Source organism: Empidonax traillii, unplaced genomic scaffold, assembly GCF_003031625.1.
Source record: "Empidonax traillii isolate 1590-97213 ecotype Southwest subspecies unplaced genomic scaffold, ASM303162v1 scaffold154:size1206225, whole genome shotgun sequence".
In the NCBI taxonomy this organism is placed as follows: domain Eukaryota; kingdom Metazoa; phylum Chordata; class Aves; order Passeriformes; family Tyrannidae; genus Empidonax; species Empidonax traillii.
In genome coordinates this window covers 322,895-340,677 of record NW_020955347.1, presented here as the reverse complement: position 1 = coordinate 340,677, position 17,783 = coordinate 322,895, and the positions used below count along the sequence as shown (strand labels likewise).

The 17,783-nt window shown below is 38.7% G+C and overlaps 1 protein-coding gene across 2 annotated transcripts in view; it reads left to right on the top strand.

Annotated features, from left to right (window-relative positions):
- Positions 1–16,163, top strand: part of DKK2 (dickkopf WNT signaling pathway inhibitor 2) — a 73,657-nt gene extending 57,494 nt beyond the window's left edge. For both annotated transcript variants that reach the window (XM_027884743.1, XM_027884742.1), the window contains 3 exons: positions 11,530–11,680; positions 12,349–12,498; positions 13,016–16,163. In XM_027884743.1, coding sequence (XP_027740544.1) covers positions 11,530–11,680; positions 12,349–12,498; positions 13,016–13,266 — 552 coding nt within the window. In that variant the 3' untranslated portion in view covers positions 13,267–16,163. The remainder of the gene's footprint in view (positions 1–11,529; positions 11,681–12,348; positions 12,499–13,015) is intronic.
- Positions 16,164–17,783: the final 1,620 nt, after the last annotated feature.

The window sequence follows — 17,783 nt, the reverse complement described above, 5'->3', positions numbered from 1 at the left end:
GGTACAGTCACTTATAATTAGCACACCTGAAAGGAAGGATACAGATTCAGGAAAAAAAAGAAAGAATCATACAGATAAATAGATGAGGGCTCAAGAAAATTACATGTGTACTGTATACTTCTTATGTAGCCTTGTCATAGCCAAGCCATTTAAACTCCACTGCCTTTTGTCCGTCTGTTTAAAGGAAGGAATAAATAAAATAGAAAAGGCATACAAAACCAATTAAATAAAACCCTAAAAATCTTTTCTGTCCTTGTCAGTCTTGCTTATGTAGGCTATCTAGCAATTAAAAAAGTGATCATGTAGAATTTTAAGAAAGCATAACACCTAGACACTGCCTCTGGGCGAGGTTATAGTGCAAGTAATACCAACAAGAGGAGTTTACAGTGTTTACACTCTGAGGCATCTAAACACAAAAAATGAAGCATGAAGTCTCATGCTAATTCTGCATGAGACTCCAACTCATGCAGAATAAAAGTTGTGAAGAAGGTGGTGCAATATTACCATGGTTCCTGTTTCTTTGCCTTTCCTAACAAGTATCAGATATACACGGAAGTTTTCATTACAATAAAGTTGCGTGAACTGAAAAGTAGTATCAGGTTGCTGCATCTGGCTTAGCTTTAAAAGTGGAAATACAGTAATGGGATAAATGAAAGGGCCACCCACTATAAAGTGTGGGTGACCAGTATAAGGAAAAAAAAAGCCTTTAATGGATATTTATTCCAAAGACTGTTACAAAGAAATTGCTCTCAGTCTGATGTAGTGCCAAACATAGAGGATTAAACTTCTTAATGACTTTTTGTTGACCAACATCCAAGACATCTAGGAACAAAGAAGAGATTCCATAACTCCACATAAAGAATATTATTTTCAGACAATAAAGACTGCTTGAAAACATAAGTTGAGAAGATAGAATAAAATGTAGCAGTAAAGAGGATAAATACAAGTCTTAGCTGAAGAATAGCTTATTCTGAGGGTGGAGAACAGATTTACAGTTAATTCAGTGTTAAATGCCAGAATTCTAGGTAATTGCATGCTGACAATGACTAGAATAGGGCAATGTCCATTTTGGCTTAATTCAGAAATTGCATGGGATTATTCGTCTTTGAAGTTTTTGGGGTGGTTTTGGGTGCTTTTATCAAGAAGTGACTGTGCTTATAGTGAATCTGAAATTTTTTCCTCTCTCTTTTTTCTTTCATTTTTATGATATTATGTGGCTTTTTTGAATTTTTTTTTTTCTTTTTCTGAAATCCTACTGTTCTGTCTCTTCTGTGTTATGGTCACTACCACTGAAGGAAGTCTTGCTTGAAAATAAAAAGGGGCCCATAAGATTGCGAAGAGGGTGTAGTTGGAGTACAACGTCTGGAATGAAAGATGGTCCCTCAGTGACTATTGCAGACTGAAACTAAGAGCAGTCTCTACTAACTCAGGGGCTGCAGACATAAATGTAGTCTGAAGCCACCCTGTTCTTGCCTCCTGGATTGCATGTGCTCAGCTCTTTCTTCTGAGAATTGGGGTCTGGGTTTGTTTGAATTAATAGTGAAGTCATTACACTATGTAAATATGTTAGCATTCATCTGGTTTTACTCACAAGTTATTCTTGCCTTGCTGTGCTGTTCCTCTTTTCTTGTTTGTGCAAAATTAACCAGGAGCATTTTAAAAGAAAAGGGAAAAAAGGGTAAATAGTGTTGAAACCTTGATTGTTATGTTGTTTACCACAGGCTGAAGTTTGGTAGGCAGCTCTAACTTAATCGTTTAATAGGAGTACAATGACAGTTTTAATGAAGCTGTTAGGGGTCCTTTCCCTTTCTGTCATCTTTGGCCTTCTTTGAGTAAGATGTGATAATTTGCCTTAATAGTCTAGTATTAAATTTTTTTATTTTACTCTTATTGAGGAGTCTGCTGAGCAGCAATATGAGTGCAAGCACTTTGCAGAGGTTTCCCATGCCCTCAGGGGGCTGTGAACAAGCGGTTTTCCAGGACAGCTGTGTTTTTGCAGGTAGTCCCACTGTATAAGCAGTGCTGGCTCCTCATACAAGCATAACTGGTCCTAGAACAATTCAGGATGAGGAGCCGTGCTCTCATATTGTAATTCTTCCTGTTGCTACGAAAAGGAAAGCCCCAAGTTACATTATTGACTCATCCTGTTTCTCAGTCTCACTCATGCAGAAAAATTGTAAAAAATGAAGAACTATTAACATTTTTTTTCCTCTCTTTCTTTTTCCTTAAAACTCGTGGACTTCTGTGGTCACGTCTCTGAATCCTCTGAGGTGCATGAGACTGGAGAGTGGGAGCTGGTGCATGTGCCCCTGTTGGTTTGTTCCGATTTTAAATCTGGAGTGACTGATTTTTGATATCTGAGGTGCTTGGGAGTCCAAAGGACTTGGGCTCTCTCAGTTCCACTCACAATGGAGCAGTCACAGCCATCATGTTGCAGAGGAGATCATGCAGAGTAGGAAAACAGGGAAGATGATTGGAATATTGGATGACAAAGGTGGTTTCTGATGCATAAAGAACTGAGATTGAAAGAGGCATATGAGCCAGGTGTTCTCACATAAATGACCATCAGGAAGGATACAATAATGTTGACATTCAATAACAATGTTAGATTGCAGCCGGCAGTCTGCTGAGGTGAAGATTGCAGTTCATCCTTCTCAGACATATGGCATCTGGCTGTCTCTCTGTCTCTCGTGTTTTCAGGGCTGTCCTTGTATATATGAGGACCAGAGAAAGTGCATTTTGAAAAATGGTGTCTTAAATGCTTTGTATTCTGCAGTGCAAACTGTATTCTGCAAGGAATACCTAGGAAGCATTTCCAGGGTGAGGATTGCAGATGCTGCACAAATGTTTATAACCTGAGAGCATTCTCTCTTCATGCTTTGTAGAAGACAAAGGAGAGTTTTCGCACTGAGTTCAATAAGACAGATTTTCTCCCTTGTTTTTATATATTTTGTGAATGTTTAAAAGCAAAGGCAGTTTACTTGCTTAGTAGGTATACTAAAGAAGGTAAAGCTGTCATCTCATTTTTCTGGCTGTGAATACATGCTTGCAGAGAAGGCTCTCAATAAAACTCCACCTTGAAAGTGTGCTATGATCTGGGGATGTTCAGACCCAGGTTTCAAACAATAAGTTGGTGCCAGTTCCCATCAGTGTTATTCTACACCCAACCACAACATCTAAACATCTACCTCTAGTTTAATGCCTGGTACTTTAGGAGCCGTAGGATCTGCTAGCTGTTTTCATCTGGATAGTATTATTAGATTAATAAGAAACTCCATGATTCTAGAGTTAATAAATCTATAAAGGAAACTCTTTTTGCAACCCACTGTTCATCCATTGCAGTAAACATGTTGATCAAAAAGCCAAAAGAATCTCACTCTGGAACAGATGATTAATAGCCAATTAGAAGCAAAACTAAAAAGCAAAACCGTCAGAAATGGGGTGGGGAAATGGCAGACATAAAAGGGAAAGAACAGTCTGCTGAAAAGGCTGGACATAGAACAGAATGCATGTTAGCATTTAGTGATGCATTGGAAAATGGTGTAAAATCAAGATCTAGAGGCTTCCTGTCACACTGATTTTGTACTACATTGTGGATTTCAAAGATCACCTAATGTCATTTTGACAGTCTGCTGCAGGTAGTTCACCAGACTATATGAATCATACACATTGAGACAAAGTCTGCCAAATTTGAGATCAAACTGATGGTTCCCCAGATTTTTGTACCTTCTTTAATTATGTCTTCTGTAAGGCACCAGTTCTATGGAACAGGAAGCTGCCTTCAAAATCAAGCAGTGTAGGTGGCTCATGGTCTCTCCAAATGTTGAGAAGAAAACATTTCTATGTTATCTCATAGTCATGGTATGAGGTAGAGAGGTAAAACTTTAGCACCTGTGTTTGGACACTGTGCATGGGGCAGGAAACTTAATATGCTTCCTTTGAGATGGCAGGACTCAGCAGAGTGATGCCAGTATGGATCTTAAGTTGGTAATTTGCCTTACAGATGGGGTAGAATAGGAAGATTCATAACTGTGCTGCCTTGGGGACAACAATGTATATGCTGTGTTCTGGAGACAGTTTGATGCTCTTCTGTGATATAAACAACATCCATCTGTGCATATTTTGGGCATAGTGTGCTGGCCTTTAAATTATTTGGAAATATAACTCATTTCAGGTTTTACATAGATGAGGAATTGAAGGTGAATTAAGCTGAATAAACTAGTAAGGTGAATTACTTAAAATGTTTATACTTTCATATCACATGCAAAATGCACTAAATTAGGATAAATTTAATTGAGATAATAGTATCTACCCAGGAATTTAATTGATCCACTTGCAGTCTTTCACATTACCTTCCTCCCTATGTCCTTCTGAAGCCAAGGCCAGCTTTAAACAGATACTACCTCCTCCCAGTAGGACACAACATGCAGGCAGTTCTGTAAGAAAAGGTATAAAATTGTAAACTGTTAAATAAGAGGTTCTGCTCCAGACCTAAAATGTTTGTTGAAATCCACCATGTGGGCTGGGAGATCACATAGGGCCAGAGTGAGAGTAAGATTTAATTCAGGAAAAGTCTTTGAAGGTTTTTTTTTCTGTTGCACTGGAAGAGGTGCCACTCACACTGACTAACGCTACATGAAATGGTTCAGTAAGGCTCCCCTGCTTATTTGAAAGTGTTTGACTCGTTTTCCACAAGATGCTGCTACACATTTTCCCTGAGCACAGTTCCCTGCACTGCTGCCTAGCTAGATGTTGTTTTTCCATGCCATTGTTGTTGGGACAAGGAAAACCTGAGACAGGACCCATGGGAGCCCTGCAGCCTGTTTGTTCAGAGGGACCTCAGTGAAGTTTGTTTTCTGGTTGTTAAGATCTGAGTTTTCTTTGGCTGTAGCAAATCATGAGAGCTGAACTACTGCATGTTTTAGAAATGTTCTTCCCCTGGTGGTCTAGCAGTAAATTGAGAATTCCTTTGAAATATGCATATTTATTGTTTAATAATGCAGGCTTCTGGGGCCATTATCCACACAGTTTAAGGAATGATCTTTGGAAGCTGTGGTATATGTATCCATGATGTAGCACTCTGGGAATCAGACCTCATGGAACAGCAGTGTTGTATTAAATTGAAAAATTAAAACTAAATTCCCTCTTGAAGAAAGTGCCTGTGCTTAGTCCAGAGGCTGAAGATGGTGCTTTTCTCTCTGGGTCTGGCAGAGAGGTGGGCCATAGATGTATTATTTTAACAAGAAGGAGGTTTGGTGAGAAAAATTGAATCCTTAAACTTGTTGTGAAAGAAGTAAATCTGTTTCATTGCAACTACTGTGAGTTTTGCTTTCAGGAATGGTCTGTGCCACAGCAGTCACTGAGAGCTGAGAGTTTCTGGTTTCTCAGTCTGAGACAGGATCCATGTCTGGAGCTGTCTGAGAGCACAGCATGATTTCCTCTGTGGGATAAATTAACCATGGCTTTCTGCTTGCGCACAGTGAGACCCCTCACTATCATCTATGCCTATGCTGAGCTAAGAATAGAAAAAAGCAACATCAGCAGTGCTGTGGGAAAACTACATTGCTCCAGATGGCTGCTGATAAACTCTTTTCTCATTTGGGATTAATAATAAAGTAGTAGTAAATAACAGTCATTTCTCATCCCCATCTTAACCTACATGTTTGCTAAGCTGCTAGGAGAAAGTTAGGTTGAAGTTTGTCCGTTAGATGTGAATTTGTCTGGATACACCTAAGAAGCTTTCAGTAAGTAGTTTAATTGCCTTGCAGGGAAATAAAAAAAAAAAACACACCACAACCCATGAAGAGCTGGGAGTTTGTTTGTTTCATTTGCTCATCTATTAAAAAGCTTTGAATTCTCTTCTTACCCCCTCCATTTTGCTTTATCACATTCATGTGGTTCTGAATGAAGAGCTCTTATTTCCATTTTTATAAGGGTTTGCATCCTTTGAGATCACATTAGGTTTTTTCTTTGACTTTCATAACCAGGATTTTTACTCTGTCTCCAAAGAGGCGAGTGGGAAAAATCTCACCATGTGATGTATTCATTTAGCTCTACAGGCCACATGTTGCATGCAACTGCCCTACCAATGCTGATTTGTTAAAAGCCAAAACAAATTTGAGATCCCAGCTCAGAATCAGGCCCAACTGGGGAGCCAAACAATTACTTGCATTCTTTGTAGATAGTTTTGACAGCAGGCTATTTAGTTTTAGCATATGTTTGCGTTTCCTAATTTATTGGCCTGCTTTTATTTTGGATTACTAATTCTTTAAAGAAAGAGAAAAGCAAAAGAAAACATGGCACCCCTGTGGCTATTTCATATGTTTGCTCTATGAGGACAAAGTCCTTCCTCAGAAAGATAATTCTGTCCAAATCAGGACAGAAAGGAGAGACTCTCACCATGACTGAGCTGGCTGGTTGCTTCACTGTGCCTGATGGCTGTGGAATATTAAGCAATATGCCCAGGACTAAAGAACAAACAAGACCTTTGTTCATCTCTTAAGTGGAGGTTGGAAACTCTGTCCTCTTGCCTATATCAGGACCATTTTGATCATCTAGCTAGCATACTGGCTATAGAGTAGTCAGCTTCATCCTTTTCTACAGTTGTTAATTTAAAATTTACCGAAGTATAATTAATTGAAACCTTTTTTTTCCTTAAGTAACAAGTGAGTGATAGACTGAGTGCTGCTCTGCATCCATGGTAAAAGCCTAATGCGCAATCTCCATGCTGTTTCTTGTGCTGGGAATAGTAGTAGCCATGATCTCCTGCCAGGACAGACTCTGCACTTGGACTGCATGATGTATTTAAAAAAAAAAAAAAAAAAAGTTAAATGTTTCTGGGGGAGTCACTTCTGATATCTGTTCCACCAAAACACTTGTTTAGGCACAGCTCCTCCCTCTCAGCTTTGAAGGTGGTTCTGAAGCCAGCAGTGTCTAGGACTTCATATGATAGGTAAGTGATAACACAGCCTAGGTAAAAATGCCTGTGGCTCTTCCTGCCTTTTACTGACATAGTTTGCTAGTACAGCATGGGGTAGCTTCAGCACAAAAAGAAGTGAGACATCATAATATGAACAAATGAGAGCCCGGTGACTAAGACACTGGCCAGGAATACTGTCCTCAAATATTTGCTGGAGGCCATGCTGAAATTCAAGGCCTTATGTCCCAAAGCTCAGTAAAGTATGTCTACCACCAGTCTCCTCACTCTTCAGCACATTACATTGTCTGTCTTACCCTCCCCCTCAAGTGCTTCTTCACTGTATTTTATAGTGCCAGACAGAAATACTCGAACTGTTTGACTTCTTAGCACAACAGTCTCACCACTTAGTATTGCTCCAGTTTTCAGTGAAACTCTGTGGTTCATATGTGTGATAGCAAATGACTCCAGCAAAAATAACAAGAAAATCTCATTGCACTGAGAAAAGGTGCTAATTGAGATCACCTCTATCAAAAGGGGAAGACAAACATAGACATAAACCTCACTGCTGCACGCTTCTCAAATCACAGGACGTTACCCACTTAGTCACAAAATCAATACAGTCAGTTCCTTACTCAACCTTCCTGCAAAGTTAAAAAGAAGGTCTTCAGTAGCCTGGAAGGACCTGTTCAATGACAAAAATCCTCAGTTTTTCTCCTCTATCACCTACATAATTTTCTTGGAGTATTTCTATCATGCACTCTTGGAATTTTGAATATAAATTCAGGAAGGGAAGGAATGGAGATTTATGTTCTCTCTCTCAAAAAGAAATGTTTAACATTCCCATTTTGCTGTGACCTGACTGACAAAGGTTAGTCTTGGTGGACTGATACAGGCAACAGCATGACCAGCACCCATTTCAATACCTGGTCTGAATCCTCCAACACTGAAAAAACCCCAGTACATCTTTGCTGTACATTTTTTGGACAAGCGTTCAACAGTATCTCTTATACAAGGATACAGAAGTAATTGGAATGACTGAGGAAAAAACATGTCAGTAAACAATGCTCTTGATCAGACAACACATTCTGAAAATGTGACTCATTATCACAGGCAAATCTAGTTTATGTCATGCTATGGGTGACTTGATTGCCTGTAATCTGGGATAAAAAAAAAATTAATTAAGGTTGTTTAAATGCAGCTTCAGGGAGTGCTACGTATTTTATCTCAGTTTCATCTGGTTTCCCATGATATCAAAGCTGTGTTTAGTGGATAGAGATTTACAACCAGAAAATGATATGTATAGCTGAAGAATGTGAAGGGATGATGTGCCTTATAAAATTAGTTATCATTGCTGGGGAAGTAGAGCTGGTTTACAGCTTGCTTTTTCCCTCTCCATCTGGGACTGATCTGTGTCTTTGTGTTCTATATAGGAAATGTTCTCCGCAATTCTCTAAACGTAAAGGCTGTGTTCCAGGCACTGTGTAGGAGATTTTGAAAACCTTGACTTATGCATAGGCAATTGTTGACATGTACATTTTTACAAGTATGTTTTCTTTATATTTAAAAAAGAAGTATACCTAGATTGGCTCAGCAGCTGCCAACAATGGGACAATTATGGATGCATTTTCCCCCCTCTTAGTCAAGCCAATGGACACACTATATATTTTATATTTGTGTTTTAATAATGAATGCTACACAACAATAGAATTTACTTTGCTGGGAACAGAAATTATTCCAATGAATGTCTAGGGAGTAGGAAGGAGACTCAAGGCTGTGTAGGTATTTTGGTTTCAAGCTCCTGTGATTGATATTTAGGCTACCAATGGATGGTGGTTTTGGCAGATCAAGGTAGTTGATGGCATCAGGCATTTGCAAGAGGGTTTTTCAGGTAGCTGGCTGGCTCCTGATCTTTTGGGGTTTTGAATGGACTTGCTAGTTAGGTCAGTATTTTGGCTTATTTTTTAATTTAAAGAGTATCATCTTTATTTAGGAATGGGCTCTAGATCTGAAATGAAGGTTGGGTTGTGTTGCTTTACTTTTCTTAGCAATTTTTAATATCAAGCTGTCTTTTGTTACTTTTACCATTCTTAAAGACAGAGCTTAGAGTTGACAATTAGATGTATATCTTAAAATATCTTTTACACGTCACTCAGCTTAAAAGCCAAAAGTAAAACAGTTGCTGGATATGGTATGTGAGAGCATTCATTAGCACCATTCAGGATCAGGGAATTCTTTTTTTAAAAAGCTATTTGAGGAACCAAAATAAAACTGCAACTAGGTTTCTTGCTGACAAGTTGCAGGTGTATACCACATGCCCATATTGGAAAAAAGATGTGGTTATGAAGGTCTTGATGACAGACAAGGGTCTAAAATGCCTTCATCTCCAGGTTTTAGCTAGTCCATCTGTTTTTTATTTGCATTTTCCCCAGCTAGCAGAGTTAGTATTTTCTAAGCTCAGTATAACCATGCACAAGTCTATATAAAATCCTTTTTTTTTTTGCACTGTAAGATCCTTACATTAGTAAGGTATCTTTGAAATAAGGGAAGTCTTACTTTTATGGTAACTCTATTATAAATTGTGAGTCAGTTTTATTTATTTCTTTCTGGAAAAATAAGGGAAAGGAGTGATGAGATTGAAGGGAGAGTCTTTTAGTTCTGCTTTGCTAGAATGGGTAGAATCTGCTTGTACCAAAAAGGTGAGAGCTTGTCTTTTATTGATACTCCTAGCTTACAAGACCCGGCCATCTTTGATGTTTATCCTTTTGATGATGTTTGCTCTTAAGGCAGAAAGATTTACACATACTTCAGATCACTCCAAACAGCTGCACCCTGGAATAATTCTCAAAGACGCATATTCAGAGGGCAGAATGAGACAACAGCACTTGGGAAATATCCAGCCAGGAGTTTTGGTACTGTAAAGTAAATTTTGACAAAGAAAGCATCTCATGAAGTCACGTGGGAAATGGCTTGGTTTGCCCTTCCACTACTGACACTAGACAAAATTGTTTGGTTTTCTTATCAAACCTCTTGTTTCTTCTGTGATTCTAACTGAATAGCATGAAGATAGAGAAACAAGAGTTTCTGCATCTGAAAGAACAATTTTCAAAGCAAATTCTCAATGGCCTCAAAGTTTTTCTTTTCTGAGAGTAATAAAATCAAACCTTGATTTAAAATATTAATATTAGCAAAGCAATCACCCTACACTGAAAATTAGTCAGTTAAACCTTTTGTTTGGGGTGAACAATTAGTTGCAAGAATAATTTTAGAAACAGTAAAAGCAATAGTTTGATTTATTTAAAATACTGGATAAAATTATTTGAAAAAGTGTAAACATAATTTTCCAGAAAGTGCTCAAAATGTATTGTCATCTTTTTCATCCAAACAAATTCCTTAAGTATAATTTTGAGGAATGGAAAAAAAAATCTATGATTAATTTAATAGGCAGTCAAATTAGATTCAGACAGCATAGTTGTAGCTGTGTGGGAGTCAGCAGAAGGGATTCTGGAATGTGGTGGTGTGTGTTGTTACATCTCCTTCAAGCATCATGTCTTTTCCTTTTGTAGGAATAAATTTTTATTTCTCTGTCTTTATGGGAGAATGCAGTACTTTCACATCTTTGGGGGGGGGTTTATGGGGGTTTTTGTGGGTTTTTTTGTTGGTTTGTTTTTTTTTGTTTTGGTTTGGTTTTGGTGTGTGGGGGTTTTTTTTGCTCGTTTGTTTGTTTGTTTGTTTGTTTTTGAAGTCAGTTTTCCTGTAAGTTAATGCTGGTTTTGGTGAATATGGAAGAATTGCTTACACACATATCTGCTTGCAGGGAATTATACATACAAGGCATTTTGTGCCCTATGATATATTCCATGCTGCATGCCACGGACTGTTGTGTAGCAGGTGGCAAGGACTGTACTAAGACCATAAGCAAAGTAAAGGTTATCAAAGAGAAAGTCTGACTAGTGATGTTCACTTCCAAGGAGTTCCACTGCTGTAGGTCAGTGGGGAATAGTGCAGTTGCAAAGACATTTGTGCCAGTGTGATGCAGATATTTACTGTGACAACAGTGAACTTATTATCAATCAGTGTGTTTGAAAACTGTCATAGGAAAAATGCCTCTTTGGAGCTTAAAGCAAAATGTTACCTATTGGAGGGTGTGTTTCAGTATTTTTACTGACCTGTATGGCTCTGTTGATTCTTCATTGTGGAGTTTAAAGCTCTTGTCCTTGAATCAGAGGCCTGAATACGTAAAAATATGAGATCTCTTGTGCCAACACGTTTGAGGCAAGGAAAGATGAAACCATAAGCGATCTGGTTGTATCTCCCTTATTCTCTAAGCTGTTGACCAGCACTAGTGTGGGCTTCAAGATTGCTCTGTGGCTGCAGAGAAGCATCCCTAGCTGTGTCTCCCAGCTCTTGTGAATTGTTATCTCAACTATCAGTTTCGTGTTTTGTTTGGAGGTTTGTTTTCTTGGTTTTTGTTTGCTTGCTTGTATTTTTTGTATGTGTGTGGGGGGGTGGTGTTTGGTTGGTTTTTCGTTTGGTTGGTTGATTTTTTATGGGCTGTATATATTCATAGCTTAAAGGACTGATTCACTGTAAACCTTTCTTTCACCCACCAGGCCTATCCTTGTACTAATGACAAGGAATGTGAAGTTGGGCGGTACTGTCACAGTCCTCACCAAGCAACGTCTGCATGCGTGGTGTGCCGGAGGAAGAAGAAGCGCTGCCACAGAGACGGCATGTGCTGCCCTGGGAACCGCTGCAACAATGGTATATCAGTCATTTCTCGAGTTTCCTTCATAAAAGCAGCATTTTGATAACATCTATTTCTCCATGTGTTCCTAGCAACAGGTTTTGGTTTTTTTTCTGGGTGACGGCGCTTCTTTTTCTAAACCAAGAAAACTTAATTTTCTACTTCAATCCACAGCACCTAATTTTCTTTAATAGTATTTCTAAGTTTAGGGCTTATGCACTACCAGACTTTTTCACATTTTGTGGTGGAGAAACCCAAAAATGCTGCTGCTGCCTAAAATCACAGCTCTATATCCAAAGTGGTTTGATTTACTCGAAGACTGCACAGAAGTCATATTTTAAGGAAGAAAAGGAGACTTGATCTTGTTCTACTCTCCCTGGGGAGGGTTATAACCATACCGTTTGTATTTGCACACTCTCCTCTGGAGACTTGAGAGATGTGTCTACAGGGAAGTCTTCAGGTGCTCAGACCATAAAGCCAGAGTGACAGCAAAACTATCTGACAGTGAATGAAGCGGAGCTGTGGTGAAGTTAAGTGCCAGGAATCAGAGATCAAGGTGTGATTAGAGCTGATCATCACTGAGGCCAAGTCCTAGTCCTTTCACGGTCCTGATCCTGGTCAGTGTATGTCTCTCTGTTGCTTTTCCTCTTATTCAGATCTTTGAGGCCTCACTTTTTCCTTGCAGGTATTTGCATACCAGTAACTGAAAGCATCCTTACACCCCACATCCCTGCTCTAGAAGGGCCACGCAACAAGAAGAGTGGTCATTATTCTAGCAAGGATTTGGGATGGCACAACCTAGGGAGGCCGCGCTCCAAGCTGTCGCACATAAAAGGTAAGATCACGTTTGGACTACGTTGCTTTGTTTCTTCATGTCAGGAATCATGCTATTGCTCCTAAGATACAGCAATGTAAATCAGAAGTAGGCAGTAATTTCACAGGGAGTGAATGTCTGTTGTGAGAACTCACAGCATGACTCAGAAAGTGATGTAATGTCAACCAACAGTTCCTGTGATTGAAACAGCATCTGCTTTTTTCTCTGTATCAGATGTGGACTGACAATCCATTTTATCAGTTCTGCAAGACTGCACATATCCTGCTCTTGTAACAGCCATGTAATTGTAGTTCTGCTTACAATCTTTTAGCTGAATTTCTCTGCAGTAAGTCTTATGCAAGGTCTCAGTAATTCCTCCCTGGAACCTTCCTAATTAATATCTTCTCTTGTGCTTACATCCTTCAAATAGCCACAGATGGAAATATCACCTCTCCTTTTTCTGAGTTTCATTTGCATCAGTCTGAACTTCGTCCTGTTTTCCTGTGAAATAGTAAAATAGTTTGGTTGCTCTTTTTAGGACACGAGGGTGATCCCTGCCTACGGTCATCAGACTGTATAGAGGGACACTGCTGTGCTCGCCATTTCTGGACCAAAATTTGCAAGCCTGTGTTGCACCAGGGGGAGGTGTGCACCAAACAGCGCAAGAAAGGGTCCCATGGACTGGAGATTTTCCAACGATGTGACTGTGCCAAGGGGCTGTCATGTAAAGTATGGAAAGATGCGACCTCCTCTTCTAAATCAAGACTTCATGTGTGCCAGAAAATCTGAAGGCTGATTGGGAAGACAGTAATAAGTGACTGTGGCTTTATGTGTTAAATGCATTATGGCATGGTGGAAAAACAGGACTGCAAATGGAAGTGGAATGGCTAAAGTAACAGTTAGAGTAGAAGTCACACCCAATGCATTACTTTTTGAGCTGGTGGTGTAGCTGGAGTTTATCTACTGTCCAGTTCTTCTGTAAATAACTTCTACAGTTTGTGGGAAATGCTAGTATGCAAACAAGTAGAGTGGAAATGAATGTCACTTACCTTGCTGCATTGTCCCGTGATGTTTCAGGGCGTTCAGTGTTAGGGCTAGAGTGGGTTTCCAGTGTGTTAATGCCTGCTAAATAAATTGTATACATTGTACTCCTATAGGAAGCAGTGCATGCCAGGAACTGGCATCTGTCAACTCATGATTTGGCGCATTGCAGGTGTAAGAAATTGAAATAAAGTTACTGTGAATGTCCATATGCCCTTGTCTTTCAGGGCTGACACTTCAGCAGAGAAAGCACTCCTGCAGGACAAGAGTGCTATGTTTTGCAGGTCCTTATGAAGGAGGTAAAATCTTGCCATCTCAAAATTTCAAGAAGGCAGCAGTTTCTCTAAGAGGAGGCATTTAAACAGGGTTTTGTTTCCTATACATGGGTAAATTGAAAATCTTTATGTAGTTCAGTGTCATAGTATGGCACTTAATCACTTGTATTTGCCTCAGTTTACTGCTAATATACATTGGGTTGAACAGATGAAGCAAATATGTGTGCATGCTGAATCCCGAATTATATATAGGCAGTTCCTCATTAGTCCTAAATATACTTTCCTAACCTAAGCATTCTTGCATTATAGACATTTCCAAAGGAAATAGCAGAGTGTTGAAGTGCCTAACATGAAGAGCTATGAAGCTGTTTCTCTGTTGCTATTATAATAGATGACATAGACATTTATTGAAGTGTTTAGAGCATACTGCTACAAACTCAAATTTCTACATTTTATTAGTAGCAACAGGCTACTGACGGCACTCTGCAGCAGTATAATGGATTTGTTCCTAGAGACAGCAAAGAAAAAGGAGCTGGGTCTTGTGTGCACCTCCTCTCCTGCAGAAAAGGAAGTAAGAAGATGGTATGACCACAAATGACTTGCTAAACAACATGTGATGTCACAGCCTACCAGCCTCCAGCATGTATTAAGCCTGAACTTGATGTCCTCTCATTCTGGAGTGTTCTGCCAGGAATGATGGAAGTACATAGACTGTAGAAACAGCTGCCAACCCTACATTGTTTGTGTACTGCTTAAAAAAGGGCAGCCTCTGTCCCTTGCCTTGTCTCCAAGGTCTTTTCAAACCTTTTTAGTTTTACTTATTTGCAAGTATTCCTTTGTATAGACTTTGATTAAGAGAATAATATTACTTTAAGGAAGCCTGATTCTGTAATTGACCTACTGCTAAGTTGTAATTACCCATTTATAATTGTGCATTTTCATGTTCTGTAACACAGCGGACTTTTCTGTTTATTCAGTTCTGAACAACGTGGGTAGACCGGTATGCAGTTTAACTCTAGAAAACCTGTCACCATTACCAGATATCTTTTTGCACCAGTGGGATGCTTTAAAGCTATAGCTTAGCTACACCAACAGACTCAGCCTTCCTAATTAGAACACAGACCTTGGCTACTTTGCCCTTATCTTTCATAAGAGTCTGAATAAGAAGAGTATTTCACACACCTCTTTCCCTACTGGAGTTAGCTTTTATTGACCTAGGGATGCTCAGAGACAGGGGCTTCTGTTTTTTAAGTCTCAGTCAGAGCTTTATCTTGGAGTCCTCTCATTGCAAATCTGCTTATTTTGGAATTTTTTTTTTTTTTTATGTAACTGGAAAAGTAATAAGGCTCAGAAATTTCAAGAAAAGTCCAGGAACAAATTTTGCAAGTTTTATTTACACTGATGCAGCACATACTCAGCAGAGGAACTTGAGTGCTCTCATTGTCACTACATAGAAAAGAAAATGAAATCCAGCCTGAGCAGAGGGGTGTTGCAGAAATGGGGTCTCAGAAATTTTTAGCTCTTCCTATCATTGGCCTACTCCCTACTTTGCTCTTGCAGAACATAGCTTTTTGGGATAATTTATTTACAGGAAATGTTTAATGAGATGTATTTTCTTATAGAGATATTTCTTACACAAAGCTTTGTAGCAAAATATATTTGCAGCCTGTTGACTTTAATGTAGAAAAATGTATAATAAGATTAAATATATTAAATGTTCTTTCCCATTCCTCCCCAAATATGTTACCCATGTTCTTTTCCTTTCCTGCTGCTTAAAAAGAATAGGTCTTTCTCGAAAAACATACGAATCAGTTGAAAAAAAACCACCCTACATATATTTTAGCTATACAAGTAAAATATACAATCAAATGCTTGTACTTGTGTCTGAGAGCACTATGTGGGCTGAGTTTTGATAAAACACATGAAGGTCATCTTAAAAATCCTTGTGCATAACTTCTACAAAACTGGCTTAAGTGACAATTATCAATATGCTTCTCTTGGGTCAGTTTACACCCAAACACTCAAGAATATGTTTTGAAAATAATGCACCTGGTTGCATAATGTAAAATCAACCAGGTTAAATAGGAAAGATGTCCAGGCGTGTTTCCTGGATAGTGGTACATACTAGAGGGACTCATGATGGGTAAAGGTGATATTCAAGTTACACAGCATTTTACTATAGGTTACAGCATGCAAATGTACTGCAGCAAAATTTATAACTGACAATTATGAAATGGCAAATTACAGCATTCAGCTCTAATAACATGAAACAATCCACATGACACAACTGAAAATACTGTTACTAAAACCATCCAAGATTTGATCCCAGGAAAACTTCTGCAGAGCGCAATAAATATTGCAAAATGATGGCTGTGGTTATTGAGCAATTGTCTTGATATCTTTGTTACTTATTTCTGGTGACCCTCTGCTCAAACCGATGTACATTTGGAGGATGGAATGGTCTCCTAATTGCACTAGTATTTCTATAAAATGAAAAGATTTAGCTACTGTTATTTGCAATATTTGGTGGGTAGGCCTTTGAAAATTCTAACACTTTTAGCATAAACATAATAAAGTTGTGAGCATTTTCAGAGCCCAAGGACTTCAACAGAGACTGCCAAAGCCTTTAGAGATTTAATCTGGGAACAAAAACAATAGGCACAGGCAGCTCCTTGCACACCACAAATACTGATCCACATAGCTGAACTGAGTAGCATGCAAGCAGTTTCGCAAGACTGAAGTTTGATTGCTTAGAAGCCATTCAGTTACTGTTTTGTGAAAATATACATCAGTTTAAGAATAAAAGAGCAGCTAAATTTGGGGATAATTGCTCTCACTCACTATGTCACTCATCACAGGAATTAAGAATGACTTTGGCTCAGTAACATTTCAGAAATCTGCTGCCATGACACAAGTACAGAAGATGTTGCTCAACAATTCAAATACTTTTCCTATTAGCTTAGAATAACCTCAGCAATGCAACATCTCTTTGGAAATATTTATTAGCTTTCCTAAAAATAATGGGTTTTTGCTCTATAACAGCGTATATTTGATTTACAGTATAAAGTGGGTGTGTATCTATTACTGTTCTATTTGCTTTGTCTCATGTTGTTTGCGACCTATAATATTTATGATTTTTTTAGCATTTTTTAGTGAAAACAATTAAAATAGATTTATCTGCTTACTTCTATACAATACTTTTAACATCTAACATGTGATAGCATCTGACACCTAAACCACAATTCACCAGAATTCAAGCCATCCTCTGCGTATTCTGACTTTCCTACTCATTGTCTCAACAACAGCAAGAAAGCCCTCATCAAACACCATAAGATATCTTGGGCAGAGGCTGAGAAAAGACATTCCTAACCTGTTTCTTGTCACCAGCCTCTCTGCTTTTGCTTGAGAGCTTTGCATCATCACCCCCACTTGGAAAAGTAAATGCTATCAAAGAAAATTTGTATTTCTCATCCCTTCCGGTTTCCTTTCCTTCTAGGAAACCCATTTAAAAAAGATATCCTGAAGGTCAAAGCCAGCAGAAACTCATATAATAGAGACTCTAAGTTAAGGCTTTTAAGAGTCCTAAGATCAATCCTCTAAATTTCAAAAACTTAAATGTTAAGAGAGTTATGTAATAGCAAGACCATATTTACGAAAAACAAAGAAACTTAGTTCTTCGGATTGTCAGTCATGTATGCTGAAACTAATAGTGGGGAAGAAAGAGCAAACTCTTCTTCCTCACCCAAGTAACCTGACCTGTAGTTCCTGACAAAGAGAAGGCAGTTGGTTTGGATTTTTTTTTTCCTCTAGGCACAGTTTCACTGTGCACAAAGGCATCATTAATTTTGTTTTTAAAACACAGTAATAATAAAGTTATGGTTTCTTACCTAGCCCACCAGTCTGAGGTACGGCATCTTTCTTTTGCTGCGTTGGACATGAGTGAAGGAACAGAGTTAGTCTCAAGCTCTGTGCTCTCTCTTTTAAATCCTA